This window comes from Tachyglossus aculeatus, chromosome 3, assembly GCF_015852505.1.
Source record: "Tachyglossus aculeatus isolate mTacAcu1 chromosome 3, mTacAcu1.pri, whole genome shotgun sequence".
NCBI lineage: Eukaryota > Metazoa > Chordata > Mammalia > Monotremata > Tachyglossidae > Tachyglossus > Tachyglossus aculeatus.
The window spans coordinates 93,614-115,644 of NC_052068.1; the positions used below are offsets into that span (position 1 = coordinate 93,614).

Genomic DNA, 22,031 nt, shown 5'->3' on the forward strand with positions numbered 1-22,031 from the left:
TCCTTGTTGACCTCCAGGCCTCCTGTCTCTCCGCACTCCAGTCCATACTCCACTCTCCTCCCCGGATCATTTTTCTACAAAAATGTTCAGGCCATGTTTCCCCACTTCTCAAGAACCTGCAGTGGTTGTCCATCCACCTCCGCATCAAACAGGAACTCCTCACCATTGTCTTTAAAGCACTCAATTACCTAGTCCCTTTTTACCTCATCTTGCTACTCTCCTATTTCAACCCAACCCGCACACTTCATTCCTCTAATGCTAACTTTCTCACTGTTCCTTGATCTCATCTATCTTGTTGATGATCTCTCACCCAAATAACAATAAAAATAATAATGATTATTATGGTATTTGTTAAGCACTAACTATGTGCCGGGCACTGTACTAGAGAAGCAGCGTGGCGCAGTGGAAAGAGCATGGGCATGGGAGTCAGAGGTCATGGGTTCTAATCCAGATTTCATCACTTGGCTGCTGTGTGACCTTGGGTAAGTCACTTCACTTCTCTGTGCCTCAGCTACCTCATCTGTAAAATGGGGATTAAAACTGTGAGCCCCATATGGGACAACCTGATTACCTTGTATTTACCCCAGCACTTAGAACAGTGCTTGGCATGTAGTAAGTGCTTTACAAATACCATAATTAGTAGTAGTAGTAGTAGTAGTAGTAGTAGTAGTAGTAGTAGTAGTAGTAGTAGTATTACTAAGCAAGGGGGTGGATACAAGAAAATTGGGTTGGACCTAGTCCCTGTCCCATGCGCGGCTCACAGTTTCAATCCCCTTTTTACTCAGTGAAGTAACTGAGTCACAGAGAAGGGAAGTAACTTGTCCAAGGTCACATAGCTGACAAGTGGCAGAGCTGGGATCAGAACTCACGAATTGCCTCTGGCTTGGAATGCCCTCCCTACTTATAGCACACAGATAATTGCTGTCCCCCACTTCAAAGCCTTATTGAAGTCACATCTCCTCCAAGAAGCCTTCCCTAAGAAAGCCCTCCTCTCCTCTTCTCCCACTCCCTTCTGTGTCACCCTGACTTGCTCCCTTCATTTATCCGCCCTCCCATCCCCAAAGCACTTCTGTATATATCTGTTATTCATTTATTTATATATTCATGTATATTACTGTCTTTCTCCCCCTCTAGACTGTGAACTCATTGTAGGCAGGGAATGTGTCTGTAGCTGTGCACAGTAAGCACAGTACACACAGTAGTAATAATAATAATAATAATAATAATAATAATGATGGTATTTGTTAAGCGCTTATTATGTGCGAAGCACTGTTCTAAGCACTGGGGGGATACAAGGTGATCAGGTTATCCCACGTAGGGCTCACAGTCTTAATCCCCATTTTGCAGATGGGGTAACTGAGGCACAGAGAAGTTAAGTAACTTGCCCAGTCACACAGCTGACAATTGGCAGAGCCAGGATTTGAACCCATGACCTCTGACTCCAAAGCCCGGGCTCTTTCCACTGAGCCACATTGCTTCTCTAGTAAGCACAGTGCACAGTAAGCACTCAATAAGTATGACTGAATGATGACTGAATGAATGAATAAATGTCCCACGTGGGGCTCACAGTCTCAATCACCATTTTACACCTGAGGTAATTGAGGCCCAGAGAAGTAAAGTGACCTGCCCAAGGTCACACAGCAAATAAGTGGCAGAGCTGGGATGACAGAGCTGGGGGGCAGTGAGATCTGGCAGGGCTGCTGAAGGCCACAATCACCTGGGCAGTGCCCCACCATCATGCCACCATTATTGTTATTATTATTATCTCCACCTCTCAGGAAGGTGGGAAGCTCAGGAGGATGAGGCAAGAGAAATGGAAATGAGTGCTGGCCTCAGCACTGGTGTATTTTTTTGTCTGGACTCTCATTCTTACAATCAATGGCTTTTTCAGCTAATAAGAATCGTGGTAATTGTTAAGCATTTACTCTGTGCCAGGCACCATACTAAGCACCCAGGTAGATTCAAGATAATCAGGTCTCTCACACATTCTAAGTAGAAGGGAGAATAGGTATTGAACCTCCATTTTGCAGATGAGGGAAATGAGGCACAAAGAAGTGAAGTGTCTTGCCAAGGTCACACAGCAGACAAGTGGTGTGGTCAGGATTAGAACCCAGGTCCTCTGCCTTTCAGGCCTGTGCTCTTTCCACTAGGTCACTGCTAATTTTTCTCACTGTGGTTTGGCCATTTCAAGTTACAGTCTCCTGTGCACAGTTTGTGTTCCATTTGTATCTGACTTCACCACTAGATTGGAAATCAGCATGAGCTAGTGGAAAGAGTAAGGGCTTGGGAGTCAGAGGACCTGGATTCTAAGCCTGTATCTGCCAATTTCTTGCTTTGTGACTTTGGTCAAGTCACTTGACTTTAACCCAGTGTTTAAAACAGCGCTTGACCCATAGTAGGTGCTTAATAAATGCCATTAAATAAATTAGATTACGAACTCCTTGAGGGCAGAAATGTGGTTCTTACTACTGTGATGCTTTCACAAGTTTTTTTTTTAATGTATTTGTTAAGCACTTAATAGATGCCAGGCTCTGTACTAAATACTGGGATAGATAATAATAATAATATTTGTTAAGAGCTTACTCTGTGCCTGGCACTGTACTAACCGCAGGGGAGCACTTACAAGCCAATCGGGTTGGACACAGTCCCTGTCCTGCACAGGGCTCACAGTATTCATCGCCATTTTACAGATGAGGGAAGTGAGGCACAGAGAAGTAAAGTGACTTGCCCAAGATCACACAACAGGCAAGCCGCCTAGCTGGGATTAGAACCCAGGTCCTTCTGATGCCCAGGCTCTATCTACTAGGTCATGCTGCTTCTCTACCAGGCCACACTGCTTCAGACAGTAGGTGCTCAGGTCGTCCCCCTGACTGGTTGCTGGACTGAAATGGGAATGAGTCTGCTCGCTTTGCTTCCATTTTCCTGGCTGGGAACTGGACCAGGAACCTGGTTCCACCCTGGCCAATCTTCATCCGCCTAAGGGTACTACCGCTCCCTGGTCCATCCAGCCTAGGAATGGGCTTTCGGCCCCCAGGGCTTTGTCGGTAACAAATGCCAGTGGAATGTTCACAGCTGGCATTCCCCACTAGCAATCCACGGAGAATTCAAACACAAAAGCCAAACGCCTCCGGGGGATCTGCCGAGGAGTCAGCCAGGTAGCCCGAGGCCTCATTCTCCAAGCGTGTTCTTTCAGATACAATGTTGGACACAGGGGACACTTAAATGGAAAAAACCTCCCCCTTGGCAAGCACGGCCCTGACAGCGGGTGAGCATTTACCCTCCCTTAGTCTGAGAAACAAAACACTTCTTGGAACATGTGGAAAAGGTTCAGAAAAGCCAGCAGTGGGCTGTGGCCACCTGGGCTGGGCTCTGGGCTCTGGGTTCCTGTCTCCAACTTCAGCCTCTGGGCTCCAGTTCTGGGTTCTGGGCTCCAGGTCCAGGCTCTGAGCTCCTGGCCACAGTTGTAACAATATAGTATTTATTAAGAGCTTATTATGTGCAGAGCCCTGGGAGAAAATAAACAGGTGGGAGTTAAACACAGTCCCTGACCCACATGGGGCTCACAGGCGATCACTACAGCAAACAGAAGGGGAAGGGGACACCCATAGTCTGCAGGAGCAGTGACAAAGGTGGGGAACTGGATGGGGATGAGGTGCCTCAATTTCTCCAAAACCAAGAGCACAGCCACACCTCCCCGGGGCAGATGCCGGGGAGGAGGGGGCACTGGGGGTAGTGGGAGGGGCCTGCAGCGGCAGGATGTGATGGGGGGACACTACGGGAACAGAGGAGTGTGTGGGAAAGTGTGGCAGGAACCTGTGGTGGCAGTGATGGAGGGGGATGCCCCAGGATGCCCCAATGAGCAAGGGAGCAGCTTTTGAGGACAGTCCCATTTCACTTTAGCTGTCCCACGCAATTGTCTAGGGGGCTTGTTCCCTGCTTTTTGGAGGGATGGTCCAATTTCACTCTAGCTGAGGGACTGTTCCCAAGAGGCTCAACGGTCAGGTCAGAATATCAGTTGGACCGTGGCTGGGTCAGCCGAGAGGCCTGAAGTGCAAACCCAACTCCAAAGAGCTTATGCTCCTCTTCCCAGGCCCGCAAAGAGAAAGAAATGCCTCATCCACAAAGCCTCCTTTGGGTAAAGAACAAGAAGCTTCCCATGCATGCAAGGTGAAAGAAAGCCTCTCCTGGGTGAGAAGGAGGCCCAGTGAACACGAAGCTTCCCACGCCCATCGAGTGAAAGAAATGCCACATCCACAAAACCTCTCCTATGTAAGAAGGAAGCCCAGCGATGCCTGTGAGGTGAAAGAAATGCCTCCATTGGGTGAGAAGGAGACCGCAAAAACAAAGCTTCCCACCCCTGTGAGGTGAAAAAATTCCATATCCACAAAGCTTCCTCTGGGCAAGAAGGAGACCCATCAAACACAAAGCTTCCCACCCCTGTGAGGTGAAAAAGTGGCATATCCACAAAGCTTCCTCTGGGCCAGAAGAAGGTCTAGTAAACATGCCTGAGAGGTGGAAGAAATGTCACGTCCCCAAAGCCTCCCCAGTGAGAAGTAGGCCCAGTGAACATGAAGGTTCCCACTGGGTGGTTCTGGATGCGAGCGGCAGCTGACGCTTGGCCCTCCACTCACCGAATCGCTTTCTCGTCCACCAGTGAGGCTCCTTGATAGTCGAGAACTTGACGTCGGGGTGCAGCTTGAGGCGATCATAAAGGTCCGTGGTCCCACACTTGGGCTGCCCGATGATGTAGAAGCTGGGGAGGCAGCGCAGCCGGTAATGTTTCTCCTGGTGGTGATACAAGTGGGCCCAGAAGTCCTTCCTGAGGGAATCGAAGGTGGATCGAAAACGCTTCGAATATAACGCGTAGGAGTTCTTGGTGTAAGGGTCGGAGGCATTTCGGCCTCTGTACTCGTCATACCAACAAGGATTCTTACTGTTTGGAAGAAATTTCCTAGGAATAACTGAAAACATCTGTAACAAAGAGAAGAAGGAAATGTTTAGGCAAACAGCCGGAGAAGGTGACAGCTGGCGCTGCTCTGTGGCCCCTATGTCGGGACCTCAGCGTTCCTCTCTCTTCTAAATGCAATCGATAACTAAAATGTGGAACTGCTCAAGAGATGATCTTTTATCACAGTCTCTCTGGAAAAAGTGGATCAATTGGAAAAGGCCAAAAGTTTGGGAGAACTGAGGCAGAATCCCAAAGGTGACCTTCCCTCTTCACCTCTACCTTGATTCCCACCATAAAAGGAAATTTTTTAAAATGGTATTTATTAAGTACTTACTATGTGCCAGTCACTCTTCTTAAGATGAGGTAGGTTTAAAGTAATCAGGTTGGACACAGTGCATGTCTCACATGGGGTTCACAGTCGTAATCCCCATTTTACAGATGAGGAAACTGAGGCAGAGAGAAGTGAAGTGACTTGCCTATGATACTGCCTATGCCTAAGTGACTATGATCACATAGCAGACAACCGGCAGAGTCAGGATTATAATAATAATACTAATAATAATGATAATAATAATACTTTCCAAGCACTTAGTACAGTGCTCCGCACACAGTAAGTGCTCAATAAATACGATTCAATGAAAAAATAATAATGGTATTTGTTAAGTGCTTACTATGTGCCAGGCACTGTTTTAAGCACTGGGAAGGATACAAGTAAATTGGGTTGGACAGTCCCCGTCCCACATGGGGCTCAATCTTAATCCCCATTTTACAGATGAGGGAACTGAGGTCCAGAGAAGTGAAATGATTTGCCCAAGGTCACACAGCAGACAGGTGGCGGAGCTGGGATTAGAACACAGCCCCTTCTGACTCCTAAGGCCATGCTCTATACACTAGGTCAGCAATCTATGGCAATAAGCAGCAATGGCTGGAAGCTGGGAGAGTCGACCATTTTAAGGTATTATGGAGGACTTCTCTGACGCTAGCAGTACTAAGCGCTTGGCCTAATGATGATTTTTGGACACCTATTTGGCTGCGGAGGGAGTCGTTAACCTCAATTCACCTCTGCCATTTAATCTGAAGCTGGAGATTTTCTGGAGGCGCTAGAGCCCCAAAGACCAGATTTGAGCTTCAAGGCTCTCCATCACCTCCCCCCCAGCCCCCCTGGCACCTCACCACCCTTCTCTCCTTCTACAGCTCAGCCCGCGCACTCCACTCCTCTGCTGCTAACCTCCTCACTGTACCTCGTTCTCGCCTACCCCACTGTCGACCCCTGGCCCATGCCCTACCTCTGGCCCGGAATGCCCTCCCTCTACACATCTGCCAAACTAGCTCTCTTCCTCCCTTCAAAGACCTACTGAGAGCTCACCTCCTCCAGGAAGCCTTCCCAGACTGAGCTTCCCCTTTTCCTTTCCTCCTCTTCTCCTCCCCATCGCCCCCTCCGTCCCTCTGCCCTATCCCCTTCCCCTCCCCACAGCACTTGTGTATAGTTGTACATATTTATTACTCTATTTATTAATGATGTGTATACAGCTATAATTCCATTTATTCTGATGGTATTGACACCTGTCTACTTGTTTTCTTTTGTTGTCTGTGTCCCCCTTCTAGACTGTGAGCCTGTTATTTTGCTGATTTGTACTTCCCAAACGCTTAGTACAGTGCTCTGCACACAGTAAGCACTCAATGAATATAATTGACTGACTGAATGAATGAATTTCAGAGAAAATATCTCAGAATGCAAGTCTCATCCAGGAAATGTATTCATCCAGTCATGCGGAACCTCCAAAGCCTCCTCCATTATCATTTATTACCAACAGGAATTTCTTATAAGAGAAGCAGTGTGGCTCAGTGGAAAGCTCTCCCGGGGGGCTTTGGAGTCAGAGGTCATGTGTTCAAATTCCAGCTCTGCCACTTGTCAGCTATGTGACTTTGGGCAAGTCACTTCACTTCTCTGTGCCTCAGTTACTTCATCTGGAAAATGGGGATTAAGTCTGTGAGCCCCACTTGGGACAACCTGATCACCTTTTAACCTCCCCAGCGCTTAGAACAGTGCTTTGGCACATAATAAGCGCTTAATAAATGCCATTATTATTATTATTATTATTATAAACAACCTTGGCTAATTCAAACAAGGGTTTCCCTCTCCCCTCTGGTTTCTGGAAGGTGCCCCTAATTCTTCCTCTTGACTATAAGCTCCTTGTGGGCAGGAAACATGTCTACCAACTTTGTTATACTGTATGCTCACAAAATAAGCTCTCAATAAATATGATTGATTGATTCTCCCATAGCATGTGAGATTGTCATTCGCAATTTCTCCCTTGCTGTGCAGTTTATAAACCAAAGAGAAGAGAAAGAGGGAAGAACCCCAGGTCCGGTCCTTATGAAAAAAGGCCAGATCCAGGAGAGCGGCCCACCCCATGGGCATACTCACGTGCGTCTCCTGTTTCTCCAGGTCTCCCGGGTCTGGCAGCTGCCGGGCTTTAAACTCGACCTTCGAAGCGATCGTGCTGAGAATCAGCCTAATGCTCGGAGAAGCCCTTGCATGAGAACTATTGGCCACAGAGGGTTGAGACTGGTCTTTCCCATCACTCAGGTTGCCACCACCCATTAAGCTGGGATCGTTCGTAAAAGCCCCTGTTTGGAACGGGGACGGGAGCAGCAGCAGCGCATGCTGCGCACCCGGCAGGATGTACGACGCCATCACCAGAGTCATTATGACCAATCCCAAGACGATGCTGCACCTCTTCCCTCTTCTGGTGCGCAAAGACCCACCCCAGCCTTCCCTGGCCTCAGGTCTCACGTCTAAAACCGCGAGCAGGTTTGTCGGCTTGCCATCCACATGCAACAGAATTTGGTTATCGGGCCTGCAACCGGGACACTTTCGGTGCTGGGGAGAAGGGTCCCGGCAGCCGAAACACTGCCCGTTCAAGTCTGTGGGGAACAGCTGGATGCAGCAGTGGGTGCAGCACCTCATATTAGTGCTTCTTCGCCACCCTGCCCGCGAGCCACCCGGCCGCCATCAAAATGGTTTCTCAGGCGGGAACGTCGTGCTTGGCACCTTGAACCTCGGAGTCATGATGCAATTTCATGGATAGCTTCTACCAAGGCCCAGGCCAGGTTGGGTCAGGCCAGACAAGGGAGCGAGGGATAGCAGAAAATCCCACTTAGGTTCAGCCCTCCATGTACCTAAAACAAAAACATCTCCAGCTGATGGGCTTCACGAAAGTCCTCAAGTTTAACAAAGAAATTCCGCTCCAGAGGCCCTCACTCAAGTTTCTCCCATGGGGCCACTCAGAGTGCAAGAAGCTTCCTGCCAAGTGGGGGGAGGGGGCCGCAACTTGAGGGGACTTCACTGCAGAGAAGGCAGGCCAGAGAGCTTGACTTCAGGCTCCCCAGGGGCTCACAGCTTGAAGTCTGCACAAATAGAGCTTCCGTGAAAATTTCGCCTTCAAGAGGGGACTCTCCAAGACCTTCTGGATCACCTAAAATACAAAAAACTCTTCTCAGTGATTGATGATCTTAATAATAATAATAACTATTATGGTATTTGCTAAGCGCCTTCTATGTGCCACTGTTCCAAGTGCTGAGGTAGATACAAGGTAATTAAATTGTCCCACATGGGGCTCACAGTCTTAATCCCCATTTTACAGATGAGGTAACTGAGGTACAGAAAAGTCAAGTGGCTTGCCCATGGTCACACAGCAGACAAGTGGTGGAGGCTGGACTAGAACCCACGTCCTCTGACTCCCAAACCCGTGCTCTTGCCACTAAGCCATGCTGCTTCTCTAGGAGCAGTTGTAATTTATTTGTTTATATTAATGTCTGTCTCCCCTTCTAGACTATAACCTCTTTGTGGGCAGGGAACGTGTCTACCAATTCTGTTATATTGTACTCTTATTCCCCTCCAAACTCCTTGGGCAGGCTGTCTATACCCGCTGTCACACGTTCCACTCTTCCAATTCTCTCCTTGATCCTCTCCAATCTGGCTCCTGTCCCCTTCACTCAACAGAGACCACCCTCTCAAAACTCAAAAATGATCTCCTCCTTGACAAATCCAATGGTCTCTACTCCATCCAAATCCTCCTCGACCTCCCAGCTGCCTTTGACACTGCTGACCACTCCTTTCTCCTCAAAACATTATCCAAACTTGGCTTCACTGACACTATCCTCTCCTGGTTCTCCTCCTATCTCTCTGGCCACTCATTCTCAGTCTCTTTTTTGGGCTCCTCCTAGGCTTCCCATCCCCTAACTGTGGGGGTCCCTCAAGTTTCGGTCCTGGGTCCCCTTCTATTCACCATCTACAACCACTCCCTTGGAGAACCCATTTGCTCACTGTACCTTGATCTCGTCCATCTCGCAGCCGAACTCTCACCCACAACCTACCCCTGGCCCGGAATGCCCTTCCTCCATGTATCAGATACTTGCTCTCCCCCACTTCAAAACTTTACTGAAGTCACATCTCCTCCAAGAAGCCTTCCCTGATTAAGCCCTCCTCTCCTCTTCGCCCACTCCCTTCTGCATCACCCTGACTTGCTCCCTTCATTCAGCCTCCCTTCCATCCCTCCAGCATATATGTATGTATCTCTAATTTATTTATTTATTCATTAATATGTATTAATGTCTGTCTTCCCCTCCCCGCCCACCCCACCCCCCGCGGGGAATGTGTCTGTTTGTTGTTGAATTGTACTCTCCGAAGGGCTTAGTACAGTCCTTTGCACACAGTAAACGCTCAATAAATATGATTGAATAAAAGAATGAACTCTCCCAAGTGCTTAGTTCAGTGCTCTGCAAACAACAAGCTCTCAATAAATATGACTGATTGATTGATTCCCAAATCTATATCTCCAGCCCTACTCTCCCTCCTCTGCAGTCTCAAGTTTTCTCCTGCCTTGAGGGCATCTTTACTTGGATGTCCCACTGAAACTTCAGATCCTAACATGTTCAAAATAGAACTCCTTATCTTCCCAACCAAACTCTGTACTCTTGAGAATCAATCAATCAATCAATCGTATTTATTGAGCGCTTACTGTGTGCACAGCACTGTACTAAGTGCTTGGGAAGTACAAGTTGGCAACATATAGAGACAGTCCCTACCCAACAGCGGGCTCACAGTCTAAAAGGGGGAGACAGAGAACAAAACCAAACATACTAACAGAATAAAATACATAGAATAGATATGTACAAGTAAAATAAATGGAGTAATAAATATGTACAAACATGCATACATATATACAGGTGCTGTGGGGAAGGGAAGGAGGTAAGATGGGGGTGATGGAGAGGGGGACGAGGGGGAGAGGAAGGAAGGGGCTCAGTCTGGCAGTCAATCAATCAATCAATCGTATTTATTGAGTGCCTACTGTGTGCAGAGCACTGTACTAAGCGCTTGGGAAGCACAAGTCAGCAACACATAGAGACAGTCCCTACCCAACAGCGGGCTCACAGTCTAGAAGGGGGAGACAGAGAACAAAACCAAACATACTAATAAAATAAAATTAATAGAATAGATATGTACAAGATAAATAGAGTAATAAATATGTACAAACATATATACATACATATGTGTATATGGTGCTGGTATATATGGTGTATATACTGGTGCCGTGGGGAAGGGAAGGAGGTAAGACGGGGGGGATGGAGAGGGGGACAAGGGGGAGAGGAAGGAAGGGAACAAAACCAAGCATACTAACAAAATAAAATAAATAGAATAGATATGTACAAGTAAAATAAATAAATAAATAGAGCAATAAATATGTATAAACCTATATACAAGTGCTGTGGGGAAGAGAAGGAGGTAAGATGGGGGGGATGGAGAGGGGGACGAGGGGGAGAGGAAGGAAGGGAACAAAATCAAACATACTAACAAAATAAAATAGAATAGATATGTACAAGTAAAATAAATAAATAAATAGAGCAATAAATATGTACAAACATATATACAGGTGCTGTGGGGAAGGGAAGGAGGTAAGATTCAACACAACTGCTCTCTAACCTTAATTTGGCCTGAAGCTTCATGTGGTATTTACACTAAAGCCTTCCAACCGTCTAAGGGACAGACATGCAAAGCTTCTGATTTGAATTTCTGCATTTTGCCTGTCAGTCTGCCCAGAGTGCAGGATTTCGTGACCTGCACTGATAAAGAAAATATTTGGCTAAGCGTTAGGTGGCTGTGATGCACGCTGGTGAATAACCTCGGTCTTTTTCAGGCTTCTAATCAGCTCAAAGTACTTGGTTAACTTTGCAAAGTAGCTTCTGAGCTGGTCGACATTTTTGTGAAAGTCTTCCCAGAGCAACTGTCTGTATACAACAGTCCTTTCAAACAAAAGCGCCCTGAGAACTTCTACTTGAAGTAATTTGACTAGTTTATTAGCTACCTAGTGTCTGCAATAATTGCATAAAATAGAGAAGCAGCGTGGCTCAGTGGAAAGAGCCCAGGCTTTGGAGTCCGTGGTCATGGGTTCACATCCACGCTCCACCAATTGTCAGCTGCGTGACCTTGGGCATGCCACTTAATTGCTCTGTGCCTCAGTTACCTCATCTGTAAAATGGGGGTGAAGACTGTGAGCCCCACGTGGGACAAACTGATTACCTTGTATCGATCCCAGCACTTAGAACAGTGCTTGGCACATAGTAAGCGCTTAACAAATACCAACATTATTATTACTGTTATTTATTATTACTCTTCCCTGTTTCACAAGTACATAACCTTGGCATTATCCTAGACTCATCTCTCTCACTGAACCTACATATTCGATCTGTCACCAAATCCTGTTTGTTTCATTTATCCAACAATGCTAAAATCCACCCTTTCCTCTCCATCTAAATTGCTACTGTGCTAATCCAAGCATTTATCCTATCCTCCCTTGATTACTGCATCAGCATGCTTGCTGACTTCCTTGCATCCTGTCTCTTTCCACTCTGCTGCCCGGATCACTTTACTGCAAAAACACTCAGTCCATGCCTCCCTGCACCTCAAGAATCTCCAATGGTTGCCCATCCACCTCCACATCAAACAGAAACTCCGTACCATCAGCATTAAAGCACTCAATCACCTTGGTCCCTTCTACCTTACCTCGCTGCTTTTGTACTCTAACCCAGCTGGCACTCTTCACTCCTCTAATGTCAACTTACTCACTGTAACTCAATCTCATCTATCTCACCACTAACCTCTCACCCATGTCCTGCCTCTGGTCTGGAATTTCCCCTTTCCCTTCGCCACTCTCGTACCACTAACCCGCAGCCCTGGATCATTGCCACTGTCCGCCTCCTTCACTCTTATGCTCGAGCTGCTGAATGCTGCTGGTGAAAGTCTGAAGACCAAGCCAACCTCGTTCACTTCAAGCTTATCCTTTCCTGTCTTAACTCTGCCCTCTCCTCTGCCAGACAAAACTATTTCTCCTCCCTTATTGACACCCATGCCCATCATCCCCGTCAGCTCTTCCATACATTTAACTCCCTTCTCAGGCCCCCTGTTCCTCCCCATCCTCCTTCCCTCACCCCCAACGATCTGGCCTCCTACTTCATTAGTAAAATTAACTCCATCAGGTCTGAGCTCCCCAAAGTCACTCCTCTCCCTGCTCCAACCCCCCTGCTCTCAACCCTCTCTGCTACTCTCCCATCCTTCCCAGCATTATCCTCAGATGAGATCTCCTCTCAAGTGCTACTCTGGCCACCTGTGCTTCTGACCCCATTCCCTCTCATCTTATGAAATCTCGTGCCCCATCCCTCCTCCCCTCCTTAACTTCCATCTTCAACCACTCACTCTCCACTGGTTCCTTCCCCTCTGCCTTCAAACATGCCCACGTCTCCCCCATCCTAAAAATACCCTCTCGACCCCACCTCCCCTTCTAGTTATCGCCCTATCTCCCTCCTAGCATTTCTTTCCAAACTCCTTGAACGAGTCGTCTACACCTGCTGCCTCGAATTCCTCAACGCCAACTCTCTCCTCAACCCCCTCCAATCTGGCTTCCGTCCCCTACATTCCACAGAAACTGCCCTCTCAAAGGACACCAATGACCTTCTGTTTGCCAAATCCAACGACTCCTACTCTACCCTAATCCTCCTCAACCTCTCAGCTGCCTTCGACACTGTGGACCACCCCCTTCTCCTCAACACACTATCCGACCTTGGCTTAGACTCCATCGTCTCCTGGTTCTCCTCATCTCTCCAGCCGTTCATTCTCAGTCTCCTTTGCAGGCTCCTCCTCCCCCTCCCATCCCCTTACTGTGAGGGTTCCTCAAGGGTCAGTTCTTGGTCCCCTTCTGTTCTCCATCTACACTCACTCCCTTGGTGAACTCATTCGCTCCCATGGCTTCAACTATCATCTCTATGCTGATGACACCCAAATCTACATCTCTGCCCCTGCTCTCTCTCCCTCCCTTCAGGCTCGTGTCTCCTCCTGCTTTCAGGACATCTCCATCTGGATGTCTGCCCGCCATCTAAACCTCAATATGTCCAAGACTGAACTCCTTATCTTCCCTCCCAAACCCTGACCTCTCCCTGACTTTCCCATCACTGCAGAAGGCACGACCATCCTTCCCGTCGCACAAGCCCACAACCTTGGTGTCATCCTCGACTCTACTCTCTCGTTCACCCCTCACATCCAATCCGTCACCAAAACCTGCCAGTCTCACCTCTGCATCATCGCCAAGATCCACCCTTTCCTCTCCATCCAAACTGCTACCCTGCTGGTTCAATCTCTCATTCTATCCCGACTGGATTACTGCATCAGCCTCCTCTCTGATCTCCCATCCTCCTGTCTCTCCCCACTTCAGTCTATACTTCATGCTGCTGCCCGGATCATCTTTGTGCAGAGATGCTCTGGGCATGTTACTCCCCTCCTCAAAAATCTCCGGTGGCTACCAGTCAACCTACACATCAGGCAAAAACTCCTCACTCTTGGCTTCAAGGCTGTCCATCCCCTCGCCCCCTCCTACCTCACCTCCCTTCTTTCCTTCTACAGCCCAGCCCGCGCCCTCCGCTCCTCTGCCACTAACCTCCTCACTGTGCCTCGTTCTCGCCTGTCCCATCGTCGACCCCCAGCCCACATCCTCCCCCTGGCCTGGAATGCCCTCCCTCTGCCCATCCGCCAAGCTAGCTCTCTTCCTCCGTTCAAAGCCCTACTGAGAGCTCACCTCCTCCAGGAGGCCTTCCCAGACTGAGCCCCCTCCTTTCTCTCCCCCTCCTCCCCCTCCCCATCCCCCCGCCTTACCTCCTTCCCCTCCCCACAGCACCTGTATATATGTATATATGTTTGAACATATTTATTACTCTATTTAGTTATTCATTTTATTTGTACATATTTATTCTATTTATTTTATTTTGTTAATATGTTTTGTTGTCTGTCTCCATTCTAGACTGTGAGCCCACTGTTGGGTAGGGACCATCTCTATATGTTGCCAACTTGTACTTCCCAAGTACAGTGCTCTGCACACAGTAAGTGCTCAATAAATGTGATTGAATGAATGAAAAGTCCTCATTTCCTCTTCTCTTGCACTTGCATTTTTACTCAATTCACCCCTCCCTCAGCTCCACAGCACCCATGGCCATATCCATAATTTATTTACTTATACTCATGCCTGTCTCCCCCTCTAGACTGTAAGCTCATTTTGGGCAGAGAACCTGTCTGCTGTAATATACTCTCCCAGGAACTTAGTACAGTGCTCTGCACAACTGCTCAATAAATACGACTGACTGGTTGGTGGAGGTGCAGGAGAGTTCCCTAGCTAGCCTCCAGGTTCTGGTGGACAGACCTGAGTCTCTCCCCACCCACTCCTGGGGCCAAAGAGAGAAGCTGTTTCCCCTGCCCGGAGTTCATCATCCTGTCACGAGTTCTGGGAAAGCCCCACCAACCACAGACTGGAAGAACCCATGTGACTTAACTTGTCCCAACAGAACTCCTCATCTTCCCACCCAAAACTTGTCCTCCCAGTGACTTTCACTGACATCCCATAACCCTCCTCCCCTTGACTTGTCATAACCCTGTTACTATACTCAAGCCATCTCTCTCTTTCAACCCACATATTCAATCTGTCACCAAAGCCTGTCAGTTCAACCTTCACAACACCGCTAAAATCTGCCCTTTCCTCTACATCGAAACCAGTACCAAGTTAACCCAAGCACTTATTCCTAACCCACCTTGATTACTGCATCAGCCTCTCTGTGACCTCCTGCCTCCTGTCCCTCTCCACTTCAGTCCATACTTCATTCATTCATTCATTCATTCATTCATTCAATCATATATATTGAGGGCTTACTGTGTGCAGAGCACTGTACTACTTCACTCTGTTGTCCAGACCATTTTTCTAAAACAACATTCAATCAGTTTCTCCACTCCTCATAAACCTCTAGTGGTTGCCCACCCACCTCCTATCTATCAGAAACTCCTTACCATCAACTTCAAAGCACTCAATTACTTTGCCCCCTCCTATCTTACCCCGCTAATTTCCTGCTACAACCCAGCCTGCACCCTTCGCTCTTCTAATGCCAACTTACTCACTCTACTTGGATCCCATCTATCTCACCGCTAACCCTGCTCCCATATCCTGCCTGTGGCCTGGAACTCCCTTCCTCTTCAAATCTTACAGTTTACCACTTTTTCCACCTTCGAAGCCTTATTAAAATCACATCTCCTCTAAGATATGTTCCCTGGATAAGCCACTTCTCCTACTCCCTTTTGCGTCACCCTTGCACTAGGATCTCAACCTTTTATTCACCTTGCCATCAGCCTCACATCACTCATGTCCATACTCACATTTTATTTTAATGTCTGCCTCCCCCTCTAGACTGTAATTTCCTTGTGGGAGTGCGTGTCTACCAACTCTGTTATAGTGCACTCTTGCAAGCACTTAGTACAGTGTCATGCACACAGTAAGCATTAAATAAATGCAATCGATGGATTGATTGACTCGATGGCATCAGCCTGCCTCCAGTAATCCACTTGGCTGGGTGGAGGTGTGTCTCTTCCCAGGGGTCCCTAGCTCTTGGGAGAATCAAAAATGCTGCTTTAGGTTGGAAAAGCTTTTCTTGAGGTTGTGAACTGGCACTATGCCAAGAGGATACCCAGCTATTTGCTGCAGTTATAGTCTCCCAAGTGTTTACCACTCAGTAGGCACTCAATAAAACTCAAGAATTTTTAAAATAATGACATTTTTTCACAATTTCCCTGGGAAGAAGGTTGGGGCAGTTTATTCCCATCTTTCAGATCAAGAACTACAGCACAGAGTGGTTTTGATTGGCCTAAAACCAATCCCACAGCTATTCACAAGCCAATAACAGAATTAGGAATGCTTGATCTCCCAGCCAAAGTGCAATCTACCAATCAAAACCCCAAACTCCAGGGGCCCCAGGGGCCTCTGGGACCAATTAGCTTTGGCCAGGAATCAGGTCTGTTCAAAACATGAAACACTCTTTGTTTTCTAATTCCATTTCCTCCTTCTCCCCCAGGGCCTCCTCCGGGATTACTCTCCTGGAATCCAAGAGAACAATGTGCCCTCCAGAGGGCATTTTGTGACTTCTGCACTGACTTCTGCAGGCAAGACGGGGCAGCCTGTCCCCCAAAGGAAGGCAGCAACATCCTGTGGTGACCGGGCTGTGGACACCGCTGGGGCCTGAGCCATTTAAAGAGAGGCAGGATCCAGCACACACAGTGGCTGACTTCATCTGGGGCGAGCTCAGGGCCGGGGCTCCCCAATCACCCAACTTTCACCCTGCCTCAGGCTGCCAGGAGGACCCCAGACCACAGAAATAATAATAACAATAATTGTGTTATTTGTTAAGCGCTTACTATGTGCCAGGCACTGTTTTAAGTGCTGGGGTAGTCACAAGCTAATTGGGTTATTTCTGTCCCACATAGGGCTCACAGTCTTACAACGCACTCCCACTCCACACGATGGCACAGACCATGTGCTCTATTCCCCCTCTCTTTCCACAGCACGGACCCCGCACTCCCCACCACCCTGTGGACTCCGCAATCTCCCCTGACCACCACCACCACCAGGGTGGTGCTAACTCTGCCCTCTGGCCCAGGGGCTGTGTTAACACCGTCACTACTGGCAGCTAGTAGCCACCAGAACAAGCTCCAGGACTGAAGCACACAGGAAGCAGGAGTCAGCTGGCATCTGGGGGTGCCTCATAACAGACTGCTTGGTAGGGCTGTGAGCCTTCACTCTGGAGAGTTGCCAAAGTGAGACCCTCCACCCTTTTTGCTGGCTCACTGTCCCCTTTCTGGGCAGAAGTGTGGGCCGGGACTCCCCAAGGTCCGGGGAGTGCCGCTCCCCAGTCTGGGCAGGAGGCTGGGCTGGGGCTCCGCGAGGCTCAGAGGTCACCATAACCCTATGTGTGACTCTTTGGACAGGAACTGGCCGAACTGGCCACTGCCTGCAGGGTCTGTGGGGAGGGGCCTGGGGTCAAGCCTCAGCTCACTGCTTTCTGCTGCCACAGCAGCCTCTCTGGGACACACAGCTTTACTAAACAAAGAGGAGAAACAAAAGGGCAGGAACCCTTTCGAAACACTCTCATCTCCCAGAAATGTGCAAAATTGGGAAGGTCAAAAAGAGTTTAAACACAAGCTAGGGACCATTCATTCAATCGTATTTATTGAGTGCTCACTGTGTGCAGAGCACTGTACTAAGCTCTAGGAAAGTACAATTCAGCAGCAGATAGAGACAATCCCTATGCAACAACGGGCTCGGGCTCACAGTCTAGAAGGGTGACTAGACCACAGGCAAGCCACTCCAACAGAGGCCTGCAGGGTGTCCTTCCACTTGCCAGACAAGGATTGACAAAAATGGATAGTCACCCAGAACTTTGAACCTGTAGGAAAAAAAGTGTGTGCTACCTGTATACAGGACAGGCTCCCTGCACACGTGACATATCCCCTGTGTACACAGGGAGCTCCCTTTATACATGGAGCTTTATTTATATTAACGTTTGTCTCCCCTTCTAGACTGTAAGCTCGATGTGGGCAGGGAATGTGTTAATTGTTATATTGTACTCTTCCAAGTACTTAGTACAGGGCTCTGCACAAAGTACTCAATAAATACAATTGAATAAATGGTGTGTCACCTGCGTACATGGCATCCTCCCAACATACATGGCATGCTCCCTGACTACAGAGCCTGCTCTCTATATACAGATAAGATGCATCCATGGCAAACACAATGTGCTCCCTGCAAACACTAATCAAATGTACGCATTCAAACTTCAATCTGGGCATCGCCTAATGGAACTAAGAAACCATTTATACCAAGGGTAATCGCCTCAGCTGTGCACATCCAATCCTGGGAGTATAAAAGGAAGGGCAATTGAACTCCCCAGGGAATGTGTCTGTTATATTGTTGTGTTTACTCTCCGAAGCTCTTAGTACTGTGCTCTGCATAAAGTAAGTGCTCAATAAATATGGCTGATTAACAAGCTGTCTCTCTCACCCCAGTACAAAAGCCTTTAAGAACTTGATCCACCTGTCATCAGGTCCATCTGAAAAGCACTGAACACACATTCTTGAAAGAGCCCGGGCTCAGGAGTCCAGAAGTCGTGGGTTCTTATCACCACTCCAGCCACTTGTCAGCTGTGTGACTTTGGGCAACTCACTTAACTTCTCTGTGCCTCAGTTACCTCATCTGTAAAATGGGGATTAAGATTGTGAGGCCCCCCCTTGGGAAAACCTGATTACCCTGTATTTACCTCAGCATTTAGAACAGGGTGTGGTACATAGTATTTTGAGAAGCAGCGTGGCTCAGTAGAAAGAGCACGGTCTTGGGAGTCAGAGGTCATGGGTTCTAATCCCGGCAACGACACTTGTCAGCTGTATGACTTTGGGCAAGACACTTAACTTCTCTGTGCCTCAGGTCCCTCATCCGTAAAATGGGGATTAAGACTGTGAGTCCCACATGGGACAACCTGATCACCTTGTAATAATAATAATAATAATGATGGCATTTGTTAAGCATTTACTATGCGCAATGCACTGTTCTAAGTGCTGGGGAGGATACAAGGTGATCAGATTGTCCCACGTGGGGCTCACAGTCTTCATCCCCATTTTACAGGTGAGGTAACTGAGGCATAGAGAAGTGAAATGACTTGCCCAAAGTCACACAGCTGATAATTGGCAGAGCCGGGATTTGAACTCATGACCTCTGACTCCCAAGCCCGGGCTATTTCCATTGAGCCACGCTGCTTCTCTTGTACCCATCCCAGCACTTAGAACAGTGCTTCACTTAACAAATGCCATCACTGTTAGAGAAGCAGCGTGGCTCAGTGGAAAGAGCATGGACTTGGAAGTCAGAAGTCATGGGTTCTAACCCTGGCTCCGCCACATTTCTGCTGTATGACCTTGGGCAAGTCACTTAACTTCTCTGTGCCTCAGTTACCTCATCTGTAAAATGGGGATTAAGACTGTGAGACCCACGTGGGACAACCTGATCAACTTGTATCCCCTCCAGCACTTAGAACAGTGCTTTGCACATAGTAAGCACTTAACAAATGCTATCATTATTATTATTACTAAACTCTCCCAAATCCTCACGGGCAATCAGTCAGTCAACAGTATGTATGCCCAAAGTGCCATCCATATACAGAGCTCTGGATTAAGCGTTTGGGAGGTCCGATAGCTCAAGAAGTCTACTGTGTGTTGAGCACTATGCTGAACACCTGGGAGAGAACAGAATGAGTAGACATTGTCTCTTCCCTCAAGGAGTTTACAGTCTACTCTGTGCAAAACACTGAACAAAATGCTTGCAAAACTACAGTAGAATTAGGAGATGCACTCCCCACCCTCAAAGAGCTTACAATCTACTGTGTGCCGGGCACTGTACTAAGAATTTGGGAGACGACAGTAGAGTTAGCAGACATGATCCCTGTTCTCCAGCTGCTCAATCTACTGGGTGCTGAGCACTGTACCAAGTGCTTGGAAGAGTACAATAGAGTTAGCAGACACAGTCCCTGTCCTCCAGGAGCTTACAGACCAGCAAGAGGCTGTCTTGAAAACAGCCAGAGAGTCCAGAAGGGCCAAACCCCCAAACACAGACAGGTGGTCGGCAGCCTCTCGCTCCTACATTGGTCCCACTTGCTCAAACATGGAGATCTGACTGTTGTCGGCAGCATTGTCTTCCAAAATGTAGGACACCCCACCACCTAGATACCATCCAACTATGGCCCCAAAATCCACCTGCCCTCTTCAAAGCCTCCTGAAAATCCACCTTCCCCCAGGAAGGCTTTTGCAAAGAGACTCACCCTCAGAGGGACTTGTTCACTCAAAATAAGCTCCAGGGAGAAAAGGGCAGATTACAATCACCCCCTGCAGTAGGCAAGCTGAGTATGACTCCCCAGTGCTGGGGGCAGGGACGGCAGCTGCAGACTCCAAAGCAGGTGGCCTGGCCAGTGGAAGAGTTTTCAGTTTTGTTCCACTTTTCAAGCTCAGTAAATAAGGCCCAGTTAGCCTTTGACAGCATAGGCCCTTGGTGAGGCAAAGGGGATTTCTTGCTGCTTGTTGACTGCCCAAGACAGGTCTGCACTGGTGCCAGGATTATGACCAGGGAAGAAGGAGGAAGAGGCCCAAAGTGGATGAGTGGTAACTCAGAGCCCAGAGCATCCACTTAAGTGACCTTTTTTCCAGAGACAGTACAGCGCTTTCTCACTGACTTCAAATGGGAATTGCGTAAAAGCACCAAATCAAACAATTGTACTAATTGAGCACCTATTGAGGAGGAAGCACTATACCAAGGACCTGGAGAATACAATAGCTGCAAGATATGAGTGCTCTGCCCTGGCCTCAAGAAGTTGAGAATCTAATGAGGGAGATAGATCAGAGAAGTGGTGTGGTCTAGTGGCGAGAGCATAAGCCTGGGCATCAGAGGTCCTGAGTCCAAATCCTCGCTCTGCCACTTGCCTGCTATTTGACCTTGGATAAATAACTTATCTTCCCTGTGCCTCAACTTCCTCCTAAGTGGGAATTCAATCCCTCTTCTCCCTAACCCTCTGAATGTGAACCCTATGTGGGACAGGGACTGTGTCAAACCTGGGGCCTGCCCCAACAGCCCACCCCAACACTTAGCACAGTCCTCGGCAAATACCATGAGGGAAAATAACATCAACTTTTGTTACTAGTTTGCAGTCAGCAGCTCTGATAATCTACCACAGGCACAGGCCAGATACGTTAGAAAACAGCTACCCACAATCCCTGGTTCCCTAAGCAGAAGACAATCTTAAGGTGGGGCTCCAAGCTTTTAACCAATCCCTCAACCTGCTCTAGCCACAAACTGCATCCTCCCCCGAAATCCGGGATTTCAAAGTGTCAGAATGTGTGTTCCTAAGTTGCCCATAAACACTGAGCAAGAACTTGTTGTCATGAATAGGAACTTCCTGTCACCTCTTGCTGAGTAATGGCTGAGAGGAAACTCACCCAGCTGCATCCTGGAGCGTTGACCTCCTGAGACCCCAGAATCTCATTCACGTTTCTTGTCGATAAACAAGAATCAGCCTCTGATGCTAACCGGCCAGGCCCCCAACAAAAGATGGGGAAATTTAAGATCCAGCCTCCCCACAAGTGTGGAGTAGCCACTCACGCTTTCTGACAAAGTCATCCAAAGTTGCTTTCTTACTGTGAGCAAGAGTGTCTCCATTAGGTGACACAGTAACCATTTTATGAGTGACTATCATTTGACCCCATGAACAACAACACAGGAGGAGGAATTTGAGGAGGAACTGACAACATAGGAGGAACCCTGCGGAGGCACTGAACTATCTTGCCATTGGGCAGAAGACTGCCGGAGGTAGATGAGGTAAGCTACCTTGCAAAATCAGCCTGTAACAGACCTGAGACTGCAGGCAAGTTGAAGCAGCGAATCAGGACCCATTGTGACCCCGCAGAAACAACCAGCTGAGACCCCTATAGCACAGCCACCGGTAACCACCTAAAACTCAAGCCAGGATGACATGCTCTGGGCAGCCAGGCTCCTCCAACTCCTCTGATGTGGGAGCATCTGCATAACTTGGTTAAAACAGTCAAATGGGTAGCTGTGCATGTGTGTGTGTGTGTTGTATGAATTTCTCCCTTCAATTAGACTATTAAGAATTGAATAAAGCTTTCCGC

At 48.1% G+C, this 22,031-nt stretch overlaps 1 protein-coding gene across 1 annotated transcript in view; it reads right to left on the reverse strand.

Annotated features, from left to right (window-relative positions):
* The window catches only part of CHST15 (carbohydrate sulfotransferase 15), an 86,276-nt gene that overhangs the window by 23,105 nt on the left and 41,140 nt on the right, over window positions 1-22,031 (reverse strand). The window contains exons 2-3 of the mRNA XM_038743828.1: window positions 7,377-8,427; window positions 4,632-4,971 (exon numbers count right to left, since the gene is read on the reverse strand). Coding sequence (XP_038599756.1) covers window positions 4,632-4,971; window positions 7,377-7,919 — 883 coding nt within the window. The 5' untranslated portion in view covers window positions 7,920-8,427. The remainder of the gene's footprint in view (window positions 1-4,631; window positions 4,972-7,376; window positions 8,428-22,031) is intronic.